The following is an 18,897-nucleotide window of genomic DNA, read 5'->3' on the forward strand; positions in this document are numbered from 1 at the left end:
AGCGTACCGGTGGTAGAGCTAGACGTCGTTCGTCTGAGTCTGAGTATGTCTGTATGAGGGCATTCAAGTAGGTGGGAGCAGGGAGCGTCGGAGTAGTCAAGTCGTGAGATGACTATTGCCTGAACCAGAAGTTGAGTAGCATCTTGAGTCAAGTAAGTCCTGATTTTCCGTATGTTGTAGAGTGCGAAACGACATGACCGGGCGACTGAGGCAACATGATCTGAGAAGGTTAGTTGGTTGTCGAGAACAACTCCTAGATTTCTTGCAGTCCTGGTAGGTGAAACAGACAGGGAGTCAAATTTGATGTTGATGTCGTGGTGTATGGTAGGTTTAGCTGGAAGGACCAGCAGTTCAGTCTTTGAGAGGTTCAGCTGGAGGTGGTGTGCCTTCATCCATGTAGCTATGTCTGAGAGGCAATCCGAGATCCGTGCTGAAACCGAAGGGTCATCAGGTGGAAAGGACAGATAGAGCTGTGTGTCGTCTGCATAGCAGTGGTATGAGAAGCCATGCGAACAGATAATCTGTCCCAAAGAAGGTGGTGTAGATAGCAAAGATAAGGGGGCCCAGCACTGAGCCCTGGGGGACCCCTGTGGTGAGATAGTGAGGTGCAGATAGCTGACCAAGCCATGATACGCTAAACGAGCGTCCTGTGAGGTAGGATTCAAACCAGGAGAGAGCAGAGCCAGAGATTCCCATGTTAGAGAGTATGGAGAGAAGGATGCGGTGATTAACCGTGTCAAAGGCAGCCGATAAGTCAAGCAGAATGAGTACTGATGACCGACGGTCGCCCTGGCTTCTTTTAAGGCTTCTGTTACAGACAGCAGAGCCGTTTCGGTAGAGTGGCCGCTTTTGAACCCAGACTGATTTGGATCCAGAAGGTTGTTCTGTGAAAGGAAGTCAGAGACCTGTTTGGAGACTGCTCGTTCAATGCCTTTGGATAGGAAAGCAGGAGTGAGACAGGGCGGTAGTTCTCGATTTGAGCAGGGTTGAGAGAAGTTTTCTTAAGTAACAGTGTTACCCGGGCCATTTTGAACGCTGTTGGAAATGTGCCGGAGGTTAGCGAGGCATTGATCACATACAGATAGCTGGTGCGATGGTCGGGCTGATGGACTGAAGTAGGCTCGTAGGTATAGGGTCCAGCGAGCATGTGGTAGGACGGCTACATGTCAGAAGTCTAGATACTTCACTCTCGGAGAGAGGCGCGAATGCTGAAAAAGATGTTCCAGCAGCCCCTAGAGGTTGTAGGAGTGCGGTATCTGAGTCTGATGCGTTGTCTGGGCATGTAGAGAATTGACTGCCGATTGTTTGTAAAAAATGAGGCAGGGGTATCCGCAGTAAGGCTGGATGGAGGAGGAGGCAGCTGAGGGTTGAGTAGCGATTTAAAGGTTGAGAAAAGTTTTCGAGTGTCTGTAGCGCTGTTGATCTTGATACTGTAGAAAGCCATCTTAGCAGCAGTGATGCTGGCTGAGAAAGAGGTTAGGAGTGTCTGGTAGTTTTTGAGGTCATCAGTTAGTTTGGATTTGTGCCATTTCCTCTCCGCGGCTCTTGAGTTTGGTGCGCTGCGATCGGAGGGTATCATTTAGCCATGGATGAGAGTGTTTGGATCGAGCTGGCCTTGTGGTTAGAGGGCACAGCTCGTCTAGACACGAGCTCAGTGTGGAGCAGAGGGAGTCTGTGGCCTCATTAATGTGGCCTCATTAATTAATATGCGTCTTTGGCATTCTAGAACATACTCATTGTGGGCGCATTTATGCACCATTGGCAGTAAACGGGTTAATGGGGCTCTGACAACACCTGAAGATGCGTTCATGTCTGCGTGTGATTTGTACAATAGTAAACTCAGTTGTAAACTCAACTAACGTTGAACTCACTATAGTGCAGTAAATGGCAGCTCTTTATAGCGCATGCCACTAACGTCTATAAAAACAATATATTTACGGAATAAAACTAGACAGGTACCTCTCTGATTAGCATTGCTGTTTATTGTTAAACTGTGATGATGTGAGTACCAGCCAGTGGAGGGTACTTATAGCCTACCATGCACCCGGACAATATTGTGCACCTGCCCTAATTCTGAAGCAGTGGCCACCGCTACAAAATGAGGATGAAACACTGCGGAAGAAAGTTAATGTTTTTACAATAAACTAGGCTATATCAACACAATATGTGTAGTGAAACTATATGGGCCATAATGGGATGGGCCTCTGACTACTCTACTGCTCTACTGTTAAATTGCAATGTGAGGGGCAGCCAGCGGGGGAGAATACATCGGCAGGATCATTTAAAAGGCAACCGCAACTAATTGTGCGTCTGCTATAATTTTGATACTGTGGCGGCATTCATTTAGCCGTGGCGGGCTGCCATCCCAAAATCAATGTAGAAGAAAAACTGTAACTTTACAGTTTTAAAAAACTAAAAAACTACAGATAGATAGATTGATGGATATAAACAAACCAACCAACAAACAGACAGGAGCGAAAACACAATCTTCCTGGTGCCCTCCAGAATTATTGGCACCTCTGGCAAAGTTGACTAAAAATAAGTATTAAAAAATTATCTTTAGATGATTTATCATAATCTCACAATGAAAACAATGAGGAAAAATCCAACCTTGAAGGGAAAACATGATTTTTAGTCAACTTTACCAGGGGTGGCAATAATTCTGGAGGGCACTGTAATAAAATTGAAGTGAATCTTACCTGTATCTGAGGAAAAGAGAGCTGCCCTTTCACAGTGTTCTCTATCTTGACTGCTAAGTCTGATGATGTTCGATACATGTACACCAATAGAATCCAGTGCAGAAAGGAGCATTGGCTGGCTTAACCCCAGTAGGAGGACATAATGCTGTGGTCCATCATCTGGTTCATCATCTGAGATTGGACACACAATATTTCAACACATCTCACATGTCTAGGAGTCTAAATATGGCCAACACTATGGTGGAGACCATATAAGGACCCTTCTCCAAAGAGAAACCTTTTGGATCAGTAAACTCAAAGCAACCTCTTTCCCTGGCCTTAATGAGGTGAACTTAGTGACTTTTCCCCCTTTTTATGAAGTATGGACATTTATTTGTGTTCTTTTATTATTTTCTCAACTGAAATCTATTTTTTTCTCTCTCTCTCTTTCTCGCTAGTGATATGTCTCTTTGTTATTATTTTGCTAATTAATTGGGTTTTGTCAACCTACTTGTTGTTAGTCACATGGTGTGTGACATAATGGGAAGGCTCCACCCACTAAACACCTAAGGGTGTCCATTTTAAGCTTTGTTCTACTTCCTATGCCCTGACGAAGGCGAATATGGCCGCAACGCGTAGGCCCATGTGCTTTTAACCAGTTCTTGCCATGACAAATTAAAGGCTTTTTATACTTTTTCAACCTCAGAGTGCCTCTGCAAATTCTTTTTTCTTTGGATGGCCAACACTATGTTCCATGCAAAAGAGTATGTGTAAGGATGGAACACTGCAAAAAAACATGGGATCAACAAGGCAAGAATTTGTGAACCTGATTAGCCAGACCTGCAGAGGAGTAGCATGAATGGCTTGGCAAAGATAGCAATAATGAATTATCAATTGAGAATTGGCCAAAGCAGAAATCAGATTAGATTAGATTCAAATTATTTTTTTTAGGTTTAGAATGACTCAATTCTCATGTTTGTCGCAGAGGCGACTGCTCTAAGGCCGGCTTCAGACTGCAAGTGTGGCATGAGTGCGGTGTGTCTGTTGCGTGTCAGTTGCATGGCGTTTTCTATCTCTATTCACACCATAAACGTGTCTGACACAACGCTGCGGCGGCCCCTCTGCCTGTTAAAACATCTATTCACTCTCTTTTGAATGGAAACGTTTCCAACACTTGTAAAAAATCTAGCATGCACAAGTTTTCAGCACGGCTTGAGCCGCACCTGAGACGTGCGTGTCACTCAGGCAGTGTGCAACCTCTAAACCGTTAACATGAGAGTTGAAATGAAAACGGACATGCCACGCGGCTGACACGCTCACGTCATGCTGGCAGTCTGCAGCCGGCCTAAGACTTCACAGGAAACTTTCACCTCTGTAACATTGCACGCCTCCGTCCCTCACTGTCCTTCACTGCAGCTGAAAAACTCCATGCCATCATCACAACCTTACAAAACTACCAATAAACTTGAATAGGTCCAGAACTCTGCTGCCCGCCTTCTCATCTGCTGTTGGGCCCACATCACCCCTGTTCTCCACAACCTCCATTGGCTCCCAGTCATACAGGATCAACTTCAAAATACTTCTCCTCACCTATAAAGCTCTCAATAACCCTGACTCACTAACCTCCTCAACACCACACCCACCAGCCGCTGATGCAAACATACTCAAGGCCACCAGGACCAAGCTCCGGACCTGGGGCGACAGGGCCTTCTCAGCTGCTGCACCCTCCATCTGGAACACCCTCTGTAGGCGACTATCCGTGACTTAGTTTTAGTTGCCAAGAGGCTGAGTAAGGGAGACTAACCTGCCCAGCACACTGGCTGCTCAAGGGGTGGAATAAATTCTATAGCTTCCAGTGAAGTTAATTTAGTTTATTTATCTACCTTAGCGACACCCTATCAACCATCTCATGTACCCTAGCAACCAACAAAGCAACCACTTTGTATAGCATAGTAACGACTATGATTGCCCTAGCAACACCCTAGCAACCATCTCAAGTACCCTATTAACAACCTAGCAACACCTTCCATAATGTCAACCTAGCAACAACCTTAGCAACCAACACGAGCAACATGAGGGGGCAGCCGTGGCCTACTGGTTAGCGCTTCAGACTTGTAACCGGAGGGTTGCCAGTTCGAACCCCGACCAGTAGGAAGCGGCTGGAGTGCCCTTGAGCAAGGCACCTAACCCCTCACTGCTCCCCGAGCGCCGCTGTTGTAGCAGGCAGCTCACTGTGTCTGGATTAGTGTGTGCTTCACCTCACTGTGTGTTCACTGTGTGCTGAGTATGTTTCATTAATTCACAGATTGGGATAAATGCCAATGCAAAATTTCTCTCATGGGATCAAAAGAGTATATTAATACTTATACTTATGTATATGATTACCCTAGCAACCAGCATAGCAACTGCTTATTAAGCATATCAACCACCATATCTCTACCCTAGCAACACCCTAGCAACCATCCAAAGTACTATTGTAGTTGGTATATAGCAGGGGTCGAGAACCTTTTTTGCCTGGAGAGCCACTTTTACCAAATTATTTTTTTTTAAATCTCAGAAGAGCCACATAAAGACGGTTACAAGAAAAAGTTTAGATATTTAACATACAGTTACTTTCATTCAATAGAGGATTTTTTAATACATGTTCTACTAGTTTGTGTAATGTGCAAGTAACTTGAAATGTAAAGTGGAATGAAGTATAGGCCTTAGGCTTCCCATGTAGGCTAAACACCACCCCCTATTTTCCCAGTGTCCTTTGGTAGATAGATAGAGATAGATAGATAGATACTTTATTGATCCCCAGGGGAAATTCAAGGTCTCAGCAGCAGCATACATACAACACAAACACATTCTTTAACAGCAGAAAGAGTAATTAAAGTATATAATATAAAAACACAACTAAGCAGTAAGGACAGTAGAAGATAAAGAATATGCTAAATATACTAAAATACAAATTATACTAACACTTAATACAATATATAAAAATATACTAAAATACAAATTACAAAAATAATACTTGTAAGTGCTAACCACCTCCACATTGACCCCATCAATGTGAACTGGTAGCAGAGTGGGCTTAGACCTGCGGAAATCCACCACCATCTCCTTGGTCTTTGACGTGTTAAGTTGAAGATGATTGAGTTTGCACCATTGCACAAAGTCCTCCACCAGGCTCCTGTACTCCTCCTCCTGCCCGTTCCTGATACACCCCACAATTGCAGTATCATCAGAAAACTTCTGCATGTGGCATGACTCGGTGTTGTAGCAGAAGTCAGATGTGTACAGGGTGAACAGGATTGGAGAGAGCACAGTTCCCTGTGGCGCTCCGGTGCTGCAGATGACAGTGTCAGAGAGACAGTTCTTCAGTCTGACGAACTGTGGTCGCTCGGTCAGGTAATCTGTAATCCAGGTTACCAGGTGAGCGTCCACACCCATCTGCAAGAGCTTGTCTCCCAATCTGAGGGGCTGGATGGTGTTAAAAGCACTTGAGAAATCAAAGAACATGATTCTCACAGCACTTTTCCCCTTGTCCAGGTGGGAATGTGTCCTGTGTAGAAGATAAGTGATGGCATCGTCCACGCCCACTTTCTCCTGGTAAGCAAACTGTAACGGGTCTAGTGCATGGCGTACCTGGGGTCTGAGCATGCCTAAGACCAATCGCTCCATTGTCTTCATCACATGTGATGTAAGAGCGACAGGTCTGTAGTCATTAAGCTCACTAGGGTGTGGCTTCTTAGGGACAGGGGTGAGACATGATGTCTTCCACAGTGTTGGAACTTGTCCAAGGCGTAGGCTCAAATTGAAGATGTGCTTCAGTGGCTCCCCCAGTTCAGCAGCACAGGCCTTGAGTAGCCTTGGGCACAGTCTGTCAGGCCCAGCTGCTTTATTGCTGCGCAATTTCTTAAGTTGGACTGTCACTTGATCTTTTGTAATGGTGAGGGGTGTAAGGGGAGGGGAGGGGGAGGGGTGCATCTGGGATCTGTGTGTCTGATGGCTGTTGACTGAGGTCGTTGTCACCTCATTGTTCATGATCGCCATGTGGGGGAGGGGTGCAAAATCCAGTGATGGTGGGGGTACGATAGCCTGTGATGATGGAGGTGAGTGTTGCGCTGGTATTGAGGGGGTGTGAGGGTGGGGGCTGGGGGATGGTGGACAGACCACCGCCATTGGAGCTGGAGCAGGGCAGTCAAACCTGTTGTAGAAGTGGTTCAACTGGTTCGCCCTGTCCAGGTCCCCCTCCACAGAGCTGCTGTTCTTCTTTAGGCCAGTGATAACCTTCATGCAGTCCCATGTCTCCTTCAAGTTGTTTTCCTGCAGCTTCTGTTCCACCTTCTATGCAAAGTAACATCATAGTTAACAACACAACACTCAATTTTCATTGACATGTCATTGGCGAGATTGAACATTAGGCCTACCAGAGATTAGATTTGGTGATGGCCTTGGAGTCTGGCTGGCTCATATTCAGTGAGGTGAAGTTTCATGCAAGAATTGAGGCTGTATCCATAACGCCAACTAAATACCAGGGCATTGTGTTGGCGTTATGGATGTAACAGTTTTGCACGGAATCATCTGCATTGCCGCATCAGAGGGATCAAAGAGCCGCATGCAGTTCCGGAGCCGCGGGTTGCCGACCCCTGGTATATAGTAATGATGATATTCACATGCCCACAATGCATATTTGGTATAGCACCACCATCTGGCAACAGATAAAACGGTAATTTTACTGGCCTTACGGCTACCATTCCTGGAAATTTCATCAGATTCATTTTACATTTGGTGTATGAACTCGCAGGTGTACTAATTTTATATTATGGGCTGGGGGGCAGGGGCGGGGGGGTGGCCATGTCGTCAGGTAGGCTGAAATCAATGGTTCCCATGGATGAAATTTGCCACCCCTATCATCCCTCGCAGTATATACGACACAGTATATATGACTGAGATTTAGCCCCAGGTGTGGCCCAGGGACTACAAAGCGCCCACTCATGTCATTGAGTCTTGTGGTTGGCAAATAGTTTCACCCACACACACAAAAGTTGGTAGGGATATGGACCTCCCATAACAAACATAAGGGAATGGGGGTCACACCCAACAGGAAGTGAGTTAGTGCTTCCAATGTATAAAACTTGCAAAAACAAATAGAACACACATCAGATACATTCATTTGACACATGCACCACATGTAAGTGCATTGTGTGATTCCGAAATGTCATGGGTCGCGGACGCTATATTTGTTTCTAAATCCTCAATACATTTCTCATGAGACAGTGTCTTCCTCCGTTGTGGTCACTCTGGCGTTGATATCCGACACATCAGCTTTCAGGCTGGTATTTAACTCTAAGGGCACTGATGGCGGCTAGCACGTCTTGAATTGTAGCAGCGTTAGCACCTCCCTCACCATTCTCATTTCCCTCACCATTCTCATCAAGCCAGCAATCATGGTGTCTGGGACTGATATCGCCGCTGCCTTCTGATGTGGTGGAATTGTTATTTTTTTTCCTTTTAGCCAAATTCAAGCCAGTGGGTTTGATAAATAAACAAAAAAGTGCAAAAAGGTTTTAAAATGTAAGTTTCTGAAGCTCTTGCCAAACAAGTCTACTCCATATTACACCCCTTGGCTCAGCCCCTGGTTCACAGTATCTTGTAATCCATACAGTTTATTTTAATATCTGACAAAGTAGATAGTAGTAGAAGTAGATTTAGTTCATGTGAAAAAAACAACCTGTCTATCGCTGGTCACCAATGTTCTCAGAAATAAAGCATATGTCGTGGAAAATGTCCACTTCCGAATCCAATTGTCCAATTAACAATTACCACTTGACTATTTAGTAATTTAGCACACTGAAACCAGGCGCCCGAAGGAGACAATATAGATAGAAGATTTTCCAAAGATTGAAATGATGATAGTACAGCCCATCCGTCAAAGCAATAGGGAGAAGGTGAGATGTTACCAGCTGGTACCCTCGGCGAGATCTGCCCTACGGATGGCTTTACACTATATTTTATACTCCTCCGCCCTTGAGATGTGCCACCCTCTCACATCAACTCCAACAACACCCTTCGCCAATCAGTACCATGCAGGGTCGCTTACATTGGTGGAAACCATCTTCCCATCATGCATAAAACTATATGCAAACCTATGTAATACATAGGTAACAAATGTAAACAAAGTTAAGGCCTTCTCATCTGATTCTCTTCCTAGCTGGACAGGGCCTAACTCATGAGGCACAATGGCCTCCTCATCCCTGTCCCGTCCATTCCTCGCCAGCTTGATAACCCCCCCCCCCCCCCCCCTTCCCTTGACCATGTATGGAGGAGATGCTCTCATCCTGGTGCCCCACTCCTCTGGCCTACACAGGATACAATGATCTCACTCTGCTCACAGCAAATGCAGTGGCATTAAGACTTATGACACTCATGACTTCATTCTTCTAAAACATGAAAACCCATGCACTAGCATGAACCCTTATAAAACCCATGCACTAGCATGAACCCTTATAAAACCCATGCACTAGCATAAACCCTTATAAAACCCATGCACTAGCATAAACCCTTATAAAACCCATGATTACATCCCTTTACATCCTGAAAAACCCACCATACATATAACAGCCCACCATCTATATAGTGAAAGTAAAGTAAAAACATCAGATGTATTTGATTTAGAAGTTACAAGTTTAGCATTTTACTTCTCACTAGGTCTACAGTACTGTACAGTACTACTTAGCTCCATCAGTTTATGGTGACTAACCTATGTATTTCTGTGAATCATCCTCTTCTCCTCGTCGTCTAAGTTTTGTGTCTTTAACAGATACTATTGGCTCTGGATTCTTCTTCCCTTTTTCTGCTTTGTTGGCAGTTTTGCCACCATCTTTTCTTGGTGAACTGGATGCTTTGGCTTTTGACTTTTCTTCATTTGCCTAGAGAAGCCAGCAAATGTCATCAATTAGTTGTCATTAATTAACACTGCTGGTGGCACACAAAGCTACAGGAACTAAACATTACCTTAGTGAGTAATTTAAAAATGTGTGTGTGCTATCAGATGATATGATTGGAATTCTATGTATTGCATGTATTGCATATGTATGCTATCTAATGCATTTTTTTACACCGGGGCTGACATGAGTTCACTGTCACTTGCAACGCACATCATGCCACTGTGGCAAAGTGCGATGCTGGTGTGTGGAGTTGTTTTGAGAACAATGGAATGGAACAATGGAAAACCGCAGCCATGTCGGCGCCGGTGTACGTATCCCTTAATTGACAATAGTTTGTTATCAGTGTTGGGAAGTAACTGAATACAGGTACTCCGGAATACATACAGTGGGCAGTGCTTCGACTTGGCCAGCTTCCCTCGCGGTCCGCGCGCGGGATCACGCGGCATCACGCGACTTTAATTTGTATTTTTCCAGTGGCGCTGCAACGACGCTGCAACAACCGGCAGAGGTCTCAAGTGAGCAGGGTGTCTCGTAAAAAGAAATGGAGCTGGAAAACCCTACACAGACTTCACTACAGACTTTAGCAGACTGGTTTAGAAATAATTTAATAGCCAGAAATATGCCTGCCCTGCCCTAATAAAGAAATATTTGGTTAACGGCGAGTGAATCCCGTTTGCAGCCGTAGAAGAAACGCAGGACAAATTAAACATTCTGGTTTTCTCCGAGTGCAACGATGATAGACAGACATCATTTGGACAAAATATAGAGCATATTAACCTCCGTTGCTCAGCCAAATGCCTTCCTGTTACGTCCTGTTATCACGGAGTTACAGACGATAAACTATTTTTGATGGTCACAAGTTTACTTCATTAGCGTTTATTTCTTTGATTATTAAAGAGTGTTTTTCATTTAAAGGCTTGACTTCGTGCTTATTCAGAAGAGCATTTAGTGCTCTCCCCAATCCCAGACGTTCACATTGCATGTTTGTTTGTAATGGATGCAACCGCGAGATACGCTCGTCATAGGCGCCGATACCGTGGGTGCTCCGTCTCTCGGGCACCCACTGAAAACATTGAGCACCCACGTGTGCCAGCTTACAGTCCCGGCTAAATTTACATTAATTTAAAATCAAACATCGCAGTTTATGTTAAATTCAGCATCTCTCATAATGTGATTGGATATGTTGCTGTCAATTCCCTACTTCATATACTAACCACCAATAAGAGCGTCTCTCGTATGAAAATTCCTGACACTTCCCACCTGAAGAATTAACGCAAGGCTTTGTCGGGTCTTCAGCCCCGAATGTTTAAAATGTATATAGCCCTGAATATCATTTTAAAAGTAGTCTTACAAAGCTTATTGTTTTGTGACACAGCTAAACACTGGTAGCTCATAGAACGTCTATAACATAGCCTAGGTGGTCGCAACTCACAAAAGTAAAGCAGATAGAAAGAACTCACGCAAATCTAGCCTACAACACGCAGACAGCTGCATGCGCAGGGGAGAGAGTGCGCGCGCACTGTGCCTTATGATTGTTGCCTTCTGATGGTATCTTGCTAATTCACTGAACTGCATTAGGTGACACAAATGGTATTGCCTTTATCTTATAACTCCTTGTCTGAGCGAATACCAGGCCTATGTTTTTTAAAAGTCAGATGTTCCCTGACAAAGACATTCGAAAATTAAGAATGTTTATTGACTTAATGAAAAATACACTCCCTTCATTCAACCCTTGAAGACATTGCGGTCTGGTGCGCTATGTAGATCGTTTCTCGTACCAGGTCTACTAGGCCTACAAAAACGTCATCACCAAATACATCTTTTATTTTTAGTTTATCAACCACAAAGAGTAGCATAGGCCTACTGTGTACAGTGCACTGACGACTGTAGCAGCCCAAGGTAACCAGTTGTTGTAGATAGCCTGGACAACATGTTACCTGGGTGTTGCCTACGTTATTAATTAATGGTAGCCTACAATAGTTAATTGATTCGTGTAACATATTAGTTGGCTCAAAGAGTAGGGAATCAGGATGGAGAGTCACACGTGTGTTGCTTTTGCGGGATCAAATCCAGTTTAATGCTAGTTTTCAAAACATATATTTTTTACATGTCTTTTGTCCGAGTGGCTGTAATGTAGCCGAGCGCTCATGGCGTATGAAAAGCGACTTCAAACCGCCTAAAACAACTTGTTTGTGAATGTCTGACAACTGCTGCAGCGCATGCACGCGCAAGGAAACCAGTAGGTGGAGAAACCAGAAGGCACACAACACCGGAACGATTTTAAGGCTATTTCGCATAGGCTACTCAATGGTGCTACTTCACACGCATTATAGCAACCCCAACTCACCGGAGTTAGGTGGAAGGTGTTAATAGACGATTGGCGTAGCCTACAGTGGACTAGGGCTGTCAAAATTGCTCAAAAATGACGTTCAAATATCCCCTTTAAAATAAACACATGTATTCGAATATATTGGAATATCTAGGCTATATTATTTGCACATTATGTCAGTGACGCGCATCATGTCATCTGTTTTTAACTTTTTGTATGGTTATTGCTTGACAGGGGGGATCCCAAGCAGCTTTCAGCCATAAGGCATTTCCTAATTCACCCGACACTGATATTCAAAATGTTGAAACTATTTCAGCATAGCCTATAAGCAGTTTAATTAAATGTAGGCCTAATGTTAGTTGTAAACAAACGGGCTACTTGGTGAGGCTTGGCCTCACAGATGCGCTCGTGCCTTAAATGGCAATACAAATCTTCACGATAGGCCTATTAACTGACCGCCCGATTCACGTTGGCTGGGGGGCAGGGGGGGGCCATCAGACATTTGTTCCCATGGGTCTATGAATTGTTAATCCGGCCATGTCCCCAACGAACGCAACTTTCCACCTCTGAGACAGCTGAAAAGAAGTCTAGAGGACTCGTAACTCACTAAGACCTACTTACTGTAGGCTGCACAAACCACAGGCTTTTTTTTGGGCAAGCCTGCATTCGCGGCAGGCCTTCTGTTGAAGAATTTTATATAAATCCTGCGCTAACAGTAGGCTAATCCTCCTACCCCCCGCTACCACAGCTGTGGATAGTGTGGCATGCTCACGCTTTATGTCTCCTTCTTGCAAACTAGGCCTATAGCCCAACCATTTACGTCTTCAAAAAATAACAACTAGCCAGATATGCCTTCATATCTTTGGGCTTCATTCAGTTTATCTTTTGTGCAGATCATATTATCAAAATCAGAATCAGCCTGCTTGGTTTGGTTTGCGTAAACTAACAAGGACCCTCCCCCCCCTCCATGAAAATCAAAGGCTACATATTCTCAGCTGACTCGTCCAAAAGTGCGCACCACCTTATTATTATCTGCAGGTGTATGACTTTTACTTACGTGCATATGGCAGCAAATTGATTTTTAATTTATTTTCTGCCTTGGGCATTTTAAAATATGGATGTATGGCGGTTAGAAGTGTAAATATAAATTAGAAACCTAAATATATTTATAATTATTAATTTGCAAACAAATAACTGGCGTCAGTGACGACTTTGACATTAAATTAATTGCAAAGATTCCCACATGAACGTCTTAAAATGACAGGCACTCAATTAGACATACACTACTGAACTTTATTGAATGCTACCTCTGACTAATGCATTACTTTGCACTTGTATAGTCTTTTATTTTGGAATCTTAAGAGCAATAAACATATATTGCAATGTTAAAGAATTCATGTTTTTTCATTCAGATATATAAATAAACATGTATAAGTTGCTATTAGTGAATTAATGGGGAGATAATCGATAATCAAATCGAATCGAAATCGACTGAAAAAATGAATCGTTAGATTAATCGATGCATCGAAAAAATAATCGCTAGATTAATCGTTTAAAAAACTAGATGTACCGCATAGCGGTACAAAATATGACCGCCGCTCTGTCCTGTACATCCGTTCCGCGAAAATAAATCACACACAATCAATTTGTCTCCATATTTTACTCCATTCCCCACTCTTGAAACTTTTGTGTATGCTTGTTTGGCATGCCTGAGTGTGTGTGTGCGGCTGCACAGAGAGTAGCCTACTGGTGCTGAAAAGGTGAATAGATTGTAGAATAGCCAAAGAAGATGTAGCATTGTTATAAAACCTTTAACATCTCTAAACAATCACAAGTAGGGCAGTTAATCACAGTTCATCCATTGCAACTGGATTGATGAAAGGTCACTTACACCTGTAGGTTACATTGTATTTGGGAAAAGCAAAAGGTATCAGGGTCATTCCACGTCAGTTCAACCAGGGCCCACGCACTTAGGTCTCAAAAAATTACCAGGTGTACCTATGTTACCTATGTTATCCCTTCTTTTTGAAAACACCAATTTGACTTGTCTTATGCAAATCTTTCTTTTTTATTTTCCACCCTGAACATGGGCAAAATGCCCCATTGACATCAATATGTTTTATATAGGCACCTACCTGTGGTAGCTCTATACAAAACATATTGATGTCAATGGTGCATTTTGCCCATGTTCAGGGTGGAAAGTGAAAAAGAAAGATTTGCATAAGACAAGTCAAATTGGTGTTTTTAAAAAGAAAAGATCATGGAGAATAAAGAAAAAAATATTTAAAAAATATTTGTATATTCCCACAAGGTGTTTAGGAGCTCTGAAAATGAGAACCAAAATGATTTTTTAGACTCCTAAGGTCTGCTGTTCAGACCCTGAAGGAATTTATTTTCTGTTCATTGTTTTTTGTGAGAGTGTTTCTACTTATCTCAGTAAGGAAAATAAATCAAGAGCCTATGTTGAGTACAAATATGTCTTCTGAAGGCTTAAACAGAGCCCAGCCAAAAACTCCCAAAAAATTTGTATCAACTTTGAGGGACAGCTATGACCATGCAGGATTATCCAGACCAAACGTGACGATTTTGCTACATACTATTCCTATTTATGTACCAGCATGCAAAATTTGAGCCTCCTACATGGTTTAGTTCTTGCGCTGTGGGCTTGTGAACTTTGACAAAAAAAAGAGCCCGAACAAAATCAACACCCCCTCCCCCTGTAAAACTGGCTGTATCTTGGAAAGTATTGATCTTACATGAGAGTAATTTTACAGTGTGTCTCCTGGGTAACATAGGTACACCTGGTAATTTTTTCAGAATTTTTTGAGACCTAAGTGCGTGGGCCCTGGTTGAATTGACGTGGAATGACCCATCAGCATAATGTTATTTATTTATTTATTTATAAACAAAAACATCTCTGTCAGTTCCGTGCCGTTTTCAACAGCTATCAAAAACAAAGGTCATTTTCGGATGGATGGATTTTTTGTGAATGTTTCTTCTTCTACATAAGATTTTAGTCATCTTTAGTTCATGTAATACTTTATTGTCAATGCACAAATTAAGTAACAGTAGTCTGAAACGAAATGCTGTTTTACATCTTACCAGTGGTGCAAATAACTGACATGTCCAAATGGGCCTTGATGAAATGCGTCGCTAGACTGTTCATACACATTTTAACGGGCCAAAGTTGAAGAGCTGTTGTCCGTTATTGTTCGTGCAAATATAGGCTGATTCATGTTCCCTTGCATTGTGTAACTGAGGTCCATGGCTAGTCTGGCTTTCACCAGACCAACCTCAATCTTTTAAGAAATCAAAAAATAAATAGCGGGCAGATCAGGCTGGGTTCACCAAGCCTAGTCCATAGGCACCCAATATTGTTCACGCTCTGGCTATTCTAATGCATCAGGGAGTTATGACAAAACTGTAACTAACACACTAGATCCTAATAGAAAGCTGTTAGCTTCCCTAAGCTACAGGTAGGCTTATAAGGTAGGCCTATTTACAACATAAATTGTCAATAGGCTATGCTGGCGACACAAATAAAATCTCCTTTGGAAACCAATGGCTTACGCCTTACAGTATCAAGCGGACTTAAACTGCCATATCGTGGCGAAAAGTTGTAATAAAATTCACGCAGCTCCATGAGTCAAGGAAAGCGCGAATGAAGTAGCCACTTCTAAATGGGACCCACTACACAGTAGCTTAAGGTGTGTTGCTAAAGCAGCCATAATGAAATGAAGGTGTCATTGTTTGGATACTTCACACACACGTGCTTTTTAATTTCACAGACTACAACTACCAAGCTGGAATCAAAGCACATCGATTCCCCTCTCACACCCTGCACGCACTTAAAACAAAATAAACAGGCGTCTCAGTCTCACGCATGTATAGGCAAAACTGTATCAGACCGGTGTAACGTTGGTAAATCTTCCATTGCACAGAATGATTTTTGTAGCACATGCAACAAATGACAGTCGAAAGATACAATTACAGTGCTGCTATCAATTTGCTTGGTATAACCGCATTTATAGTTTTCTACAAATGCAATCAATCAAATTGGCCTCCATCACTCAACCAACGCTAATTGTAACATTACCTAGGTCCTTATTGATATTATAAGATTAACGTACCTGCAGTAAAAACCAAGCATGTCCGATAAACATCCTCAGATTTATTTCGGCTTCAAGAAGAAATGGGAATTACATTTCATGTGAACATCATCCTATCCTTATTAGACGTTCTCTGCGGTAAACTATAGTCCTTGTAGGAAGCGTCCATTGTTATTCCAACCCACGTTTAACTTCCAACAAAATTACGTCTCACTGCAACGATGCGCCATCTAGTGGACAAACGACTACTTATCGCCAATACTGGAAATGCAGCCATGATGATGATGATGAATATATATTTTGGCTTTCTTTTAATCCTACTGAATTTGTAATTATGTATTGGCCGTTCTAATACCGATAGTATGTGGGTGCCTGTGTGTGTGTGTGCATGTGTATATGTGTGCACCGCCATCTACAGGCCAATGAGTGTACAGTCACTAAATGTACACATAATCTATTTTTTTTAAGACCCCCCTACGAAATTTCTACGAAACTTGGCATACCCCCAGAGAATGCCAGGTCAATCATACAAATAAAATTTGGTGCAGTTCTGAACATCTTAACTGAAGATAGGGGCGATTAAAGCAGAATAATATTGCATTTTCATTTTTTACCGGGGGGGTGCAAATCACAAATGAGTGATTATGGGCCAGATTGATGTGGGCCCTTGAGACCAACATACCATAAAAGATTCTTCATCCTCGGTGCCACGGTTCAGGTAGTTATTTAGGAAAAACTGCTTTTTTTGCGGTTCGGGGGGCCCAGCACGGGGGGGGAGTGGACCCCGGGGACGAAATTAAATTTTTCCGTAAAAGTCTAGGGGAAGTAGGAAGTAGATGACGGGGAAAAAAAAAAATAAAAAAATAAAAAAACTTTGACAATCCCTATATGACCGCTTCGCTAGCGGCGGTCATAATAATCGTTTATCCCAGCCCTACTACAAACCATCGCTTTAAGAATTGGAGTAATGTGGTCAGTTCTTTTAGTTTAGAGAACCCTAGCTGCTGCATTTTTATCACCTGAAGCTGTTTGATAGTCTTTTTAGGAAGGCCTGTGAAAAGTCCATTGCAGTAATCAACCCTGTTGGAGATAAATGCATGAATGAGTTTTTCTAAATCATCTTTTGACATCAGCCCTCTAAGTTTGGCAACATTTCTTAAGTGGTAAAAAGCTGATTTAGTTATCGCTTTCAAGTGGCTGTTGAAATTTAGATCACTGTCAATTAATACACCAAGATTTTTAACAGTATCCTTTGCTTTCAACCCTTTTGTGTCAAGGACAGTGGCAACCCTAAATCTTTCCTCCTTTTTACCTTTTTCTTTCTTTCTTCTTTGTTCAGCTGAAGAAAATTTTGAGACATCCAGGTGTTGATTTGTTCTATACACTGACACAGAGATTCAAGGGGACTATAGTCGTTTGGTGACAGAGCTAAGTAAATTTGTGTCATCTGCATAGCTATGATATGAAATCAAATTATTTTGGATGATTTGTCCAAGTTGGAGCATATAGAGGTTGAATAATAGTGGCCCCAAGATCGACCCCTGGGGAACACCACAGGTCAAGGACATTGGTGTTAAGGTACAGTTTCCAATGGCAACAAAGATGTAGATATGGTTTCAGCCAGTTGATAACTATGCCTGTAAATCCAACCCAGTGTTCTAGTCTGTGTAATAAAATATTGTGATCAACAGTGTCAAATGCTGCACTAAGGTCCAGTAGCACTAGGACTGATGTTTTACCTGAATCTGTATTGAGACGTATGTCATTGAAAACCTTGATGAGAGCTGTTTCAGTTGAGATGAGAGCTGTTTTCCCCGAAAACCCGACTGAAAGTAATCAAAATACCCATTTCAACTAGTTTTCTCTTAAAGGCCAGACCCAAAGATATCAGCCAAATACCCGATTTACTCATACCTTATGTATTATGAAGGGGCAGCAAAGTAAAGAGGAAAGTGAGAAATGTCCTAACCTATGTTAGATTACATCCGGAATTTATAAACTTTCAGAAAATACAGTTTATACTGTATGGTTGAATGAGTTTTCCCTTCATGGTACAGACCAAAAAGTTATCAGCCATATACTCTATTTACAAATACCCAATGTACCGTAAAACTTCAAATAATAGCCGAGTCCCAAAGAGACGCCTGTCTCTTTTAAACGCCTGGCGTGGCTACAGGTTTGGGTTAAAGGCCGGTCTCCAGTAGAGGCCTGGTCTGTTTTTTAATTTCGGGTTGTATTTAATCTTCTAAAACCTGTCAGATCGTCTGTTTAAAGCCCAATTCACACCAAAGATTCGCAATGACACGAAACCATTACAGAAAGGAGGTTACAGTGTAAATTAGATGTTGCACATCATTGCAAGCCGTCGCAAAGCATTCACCATGTCTGGTCACAGTTGCAAGGTTTTAGAATGTTGCATCAAGTTGCTGGTTAATAGAATGTTGCAGCTCATCTCGTCGCGAATCTTGGGTGTGATTTGGGCTTAAGTATGGTGCAGACTGCGCACATTATGATTAGATTCTGGGAAGAGGTACAGAAGAGGTACAGAAGCCTGCGCTCCCGCACTACCAGACTCACCAACAGCTTCATACACCAAGCTGTAAGGATGCTGAACTCTCTCCCTCCTCTCCCCCCTCCACCCTCAGCTACATAACATCCTGGACATTGGACCCACAATGGCCGCCTGCACTACTCCACTTGCACACTTGCACACTTGTACACTTTACAACTTGGTGTTGTTGTCCTGAAAACACAACACTTCTGCTGCTCTTACATAACTTGCACCACTATGCCACTTTCTTTATTACTTAGGTCAAACAGAACTACCCAAGCCTTTTATTGGCCTG

The 18,897-nt window shown here is 42.7% G+C and overlaps 1 protein-coding gene across 6 annotated transcripts in view; it reads right to left on the reverse strand.

The window, feature by feature from the left end:
• spag17 (sperm associated antigen 17) overlaps positions 1–18,897 on the reverse strand; it is a 281,640-nt gene that overhangs the window by 223,103 nt on the left and 39,640 nt on the right. For 5 of the 6 annotated variants that reach the window (XM_042056132.1, XM_042056130.1, XM_042056131.1 and 2 more), the window contains exons 5-6: positions 9,427–9,595; positions 2,700–2,870 (exon numbers count right to left, since the gene is read on the reverse strand). In XM_042056132.1, coding sequence (XP_041912066.1) covers positions 2,700–2,870; positions 9,427–9,595 — 340 coding nt within the window. Of the gene's footprint in view, positions 1–2,699; positions 2,871–9,426; positions 9,596–18,897 lie in introns of those variants that run through there. The other variant, XM_042056136.1, reaches the window with a different exon arrangement.

The sequence above is a fragment of the Alosa sapidissima genome, chromosome 12, assembly GCF_018492685.1.
Source record: "Alosa sapidissima isolate fAloSap1 chromosome 12, fAloSap1.pri, whole genome shotgun sequence".
In the NCBI taxonomy this organism is placed as follows: domain Eukaryota; kingdom Metazoa; phylum Chordata; class Actinopteri; order Clupeiformes; family Clupeidae; genus Alosa; species Alosa sapidissima.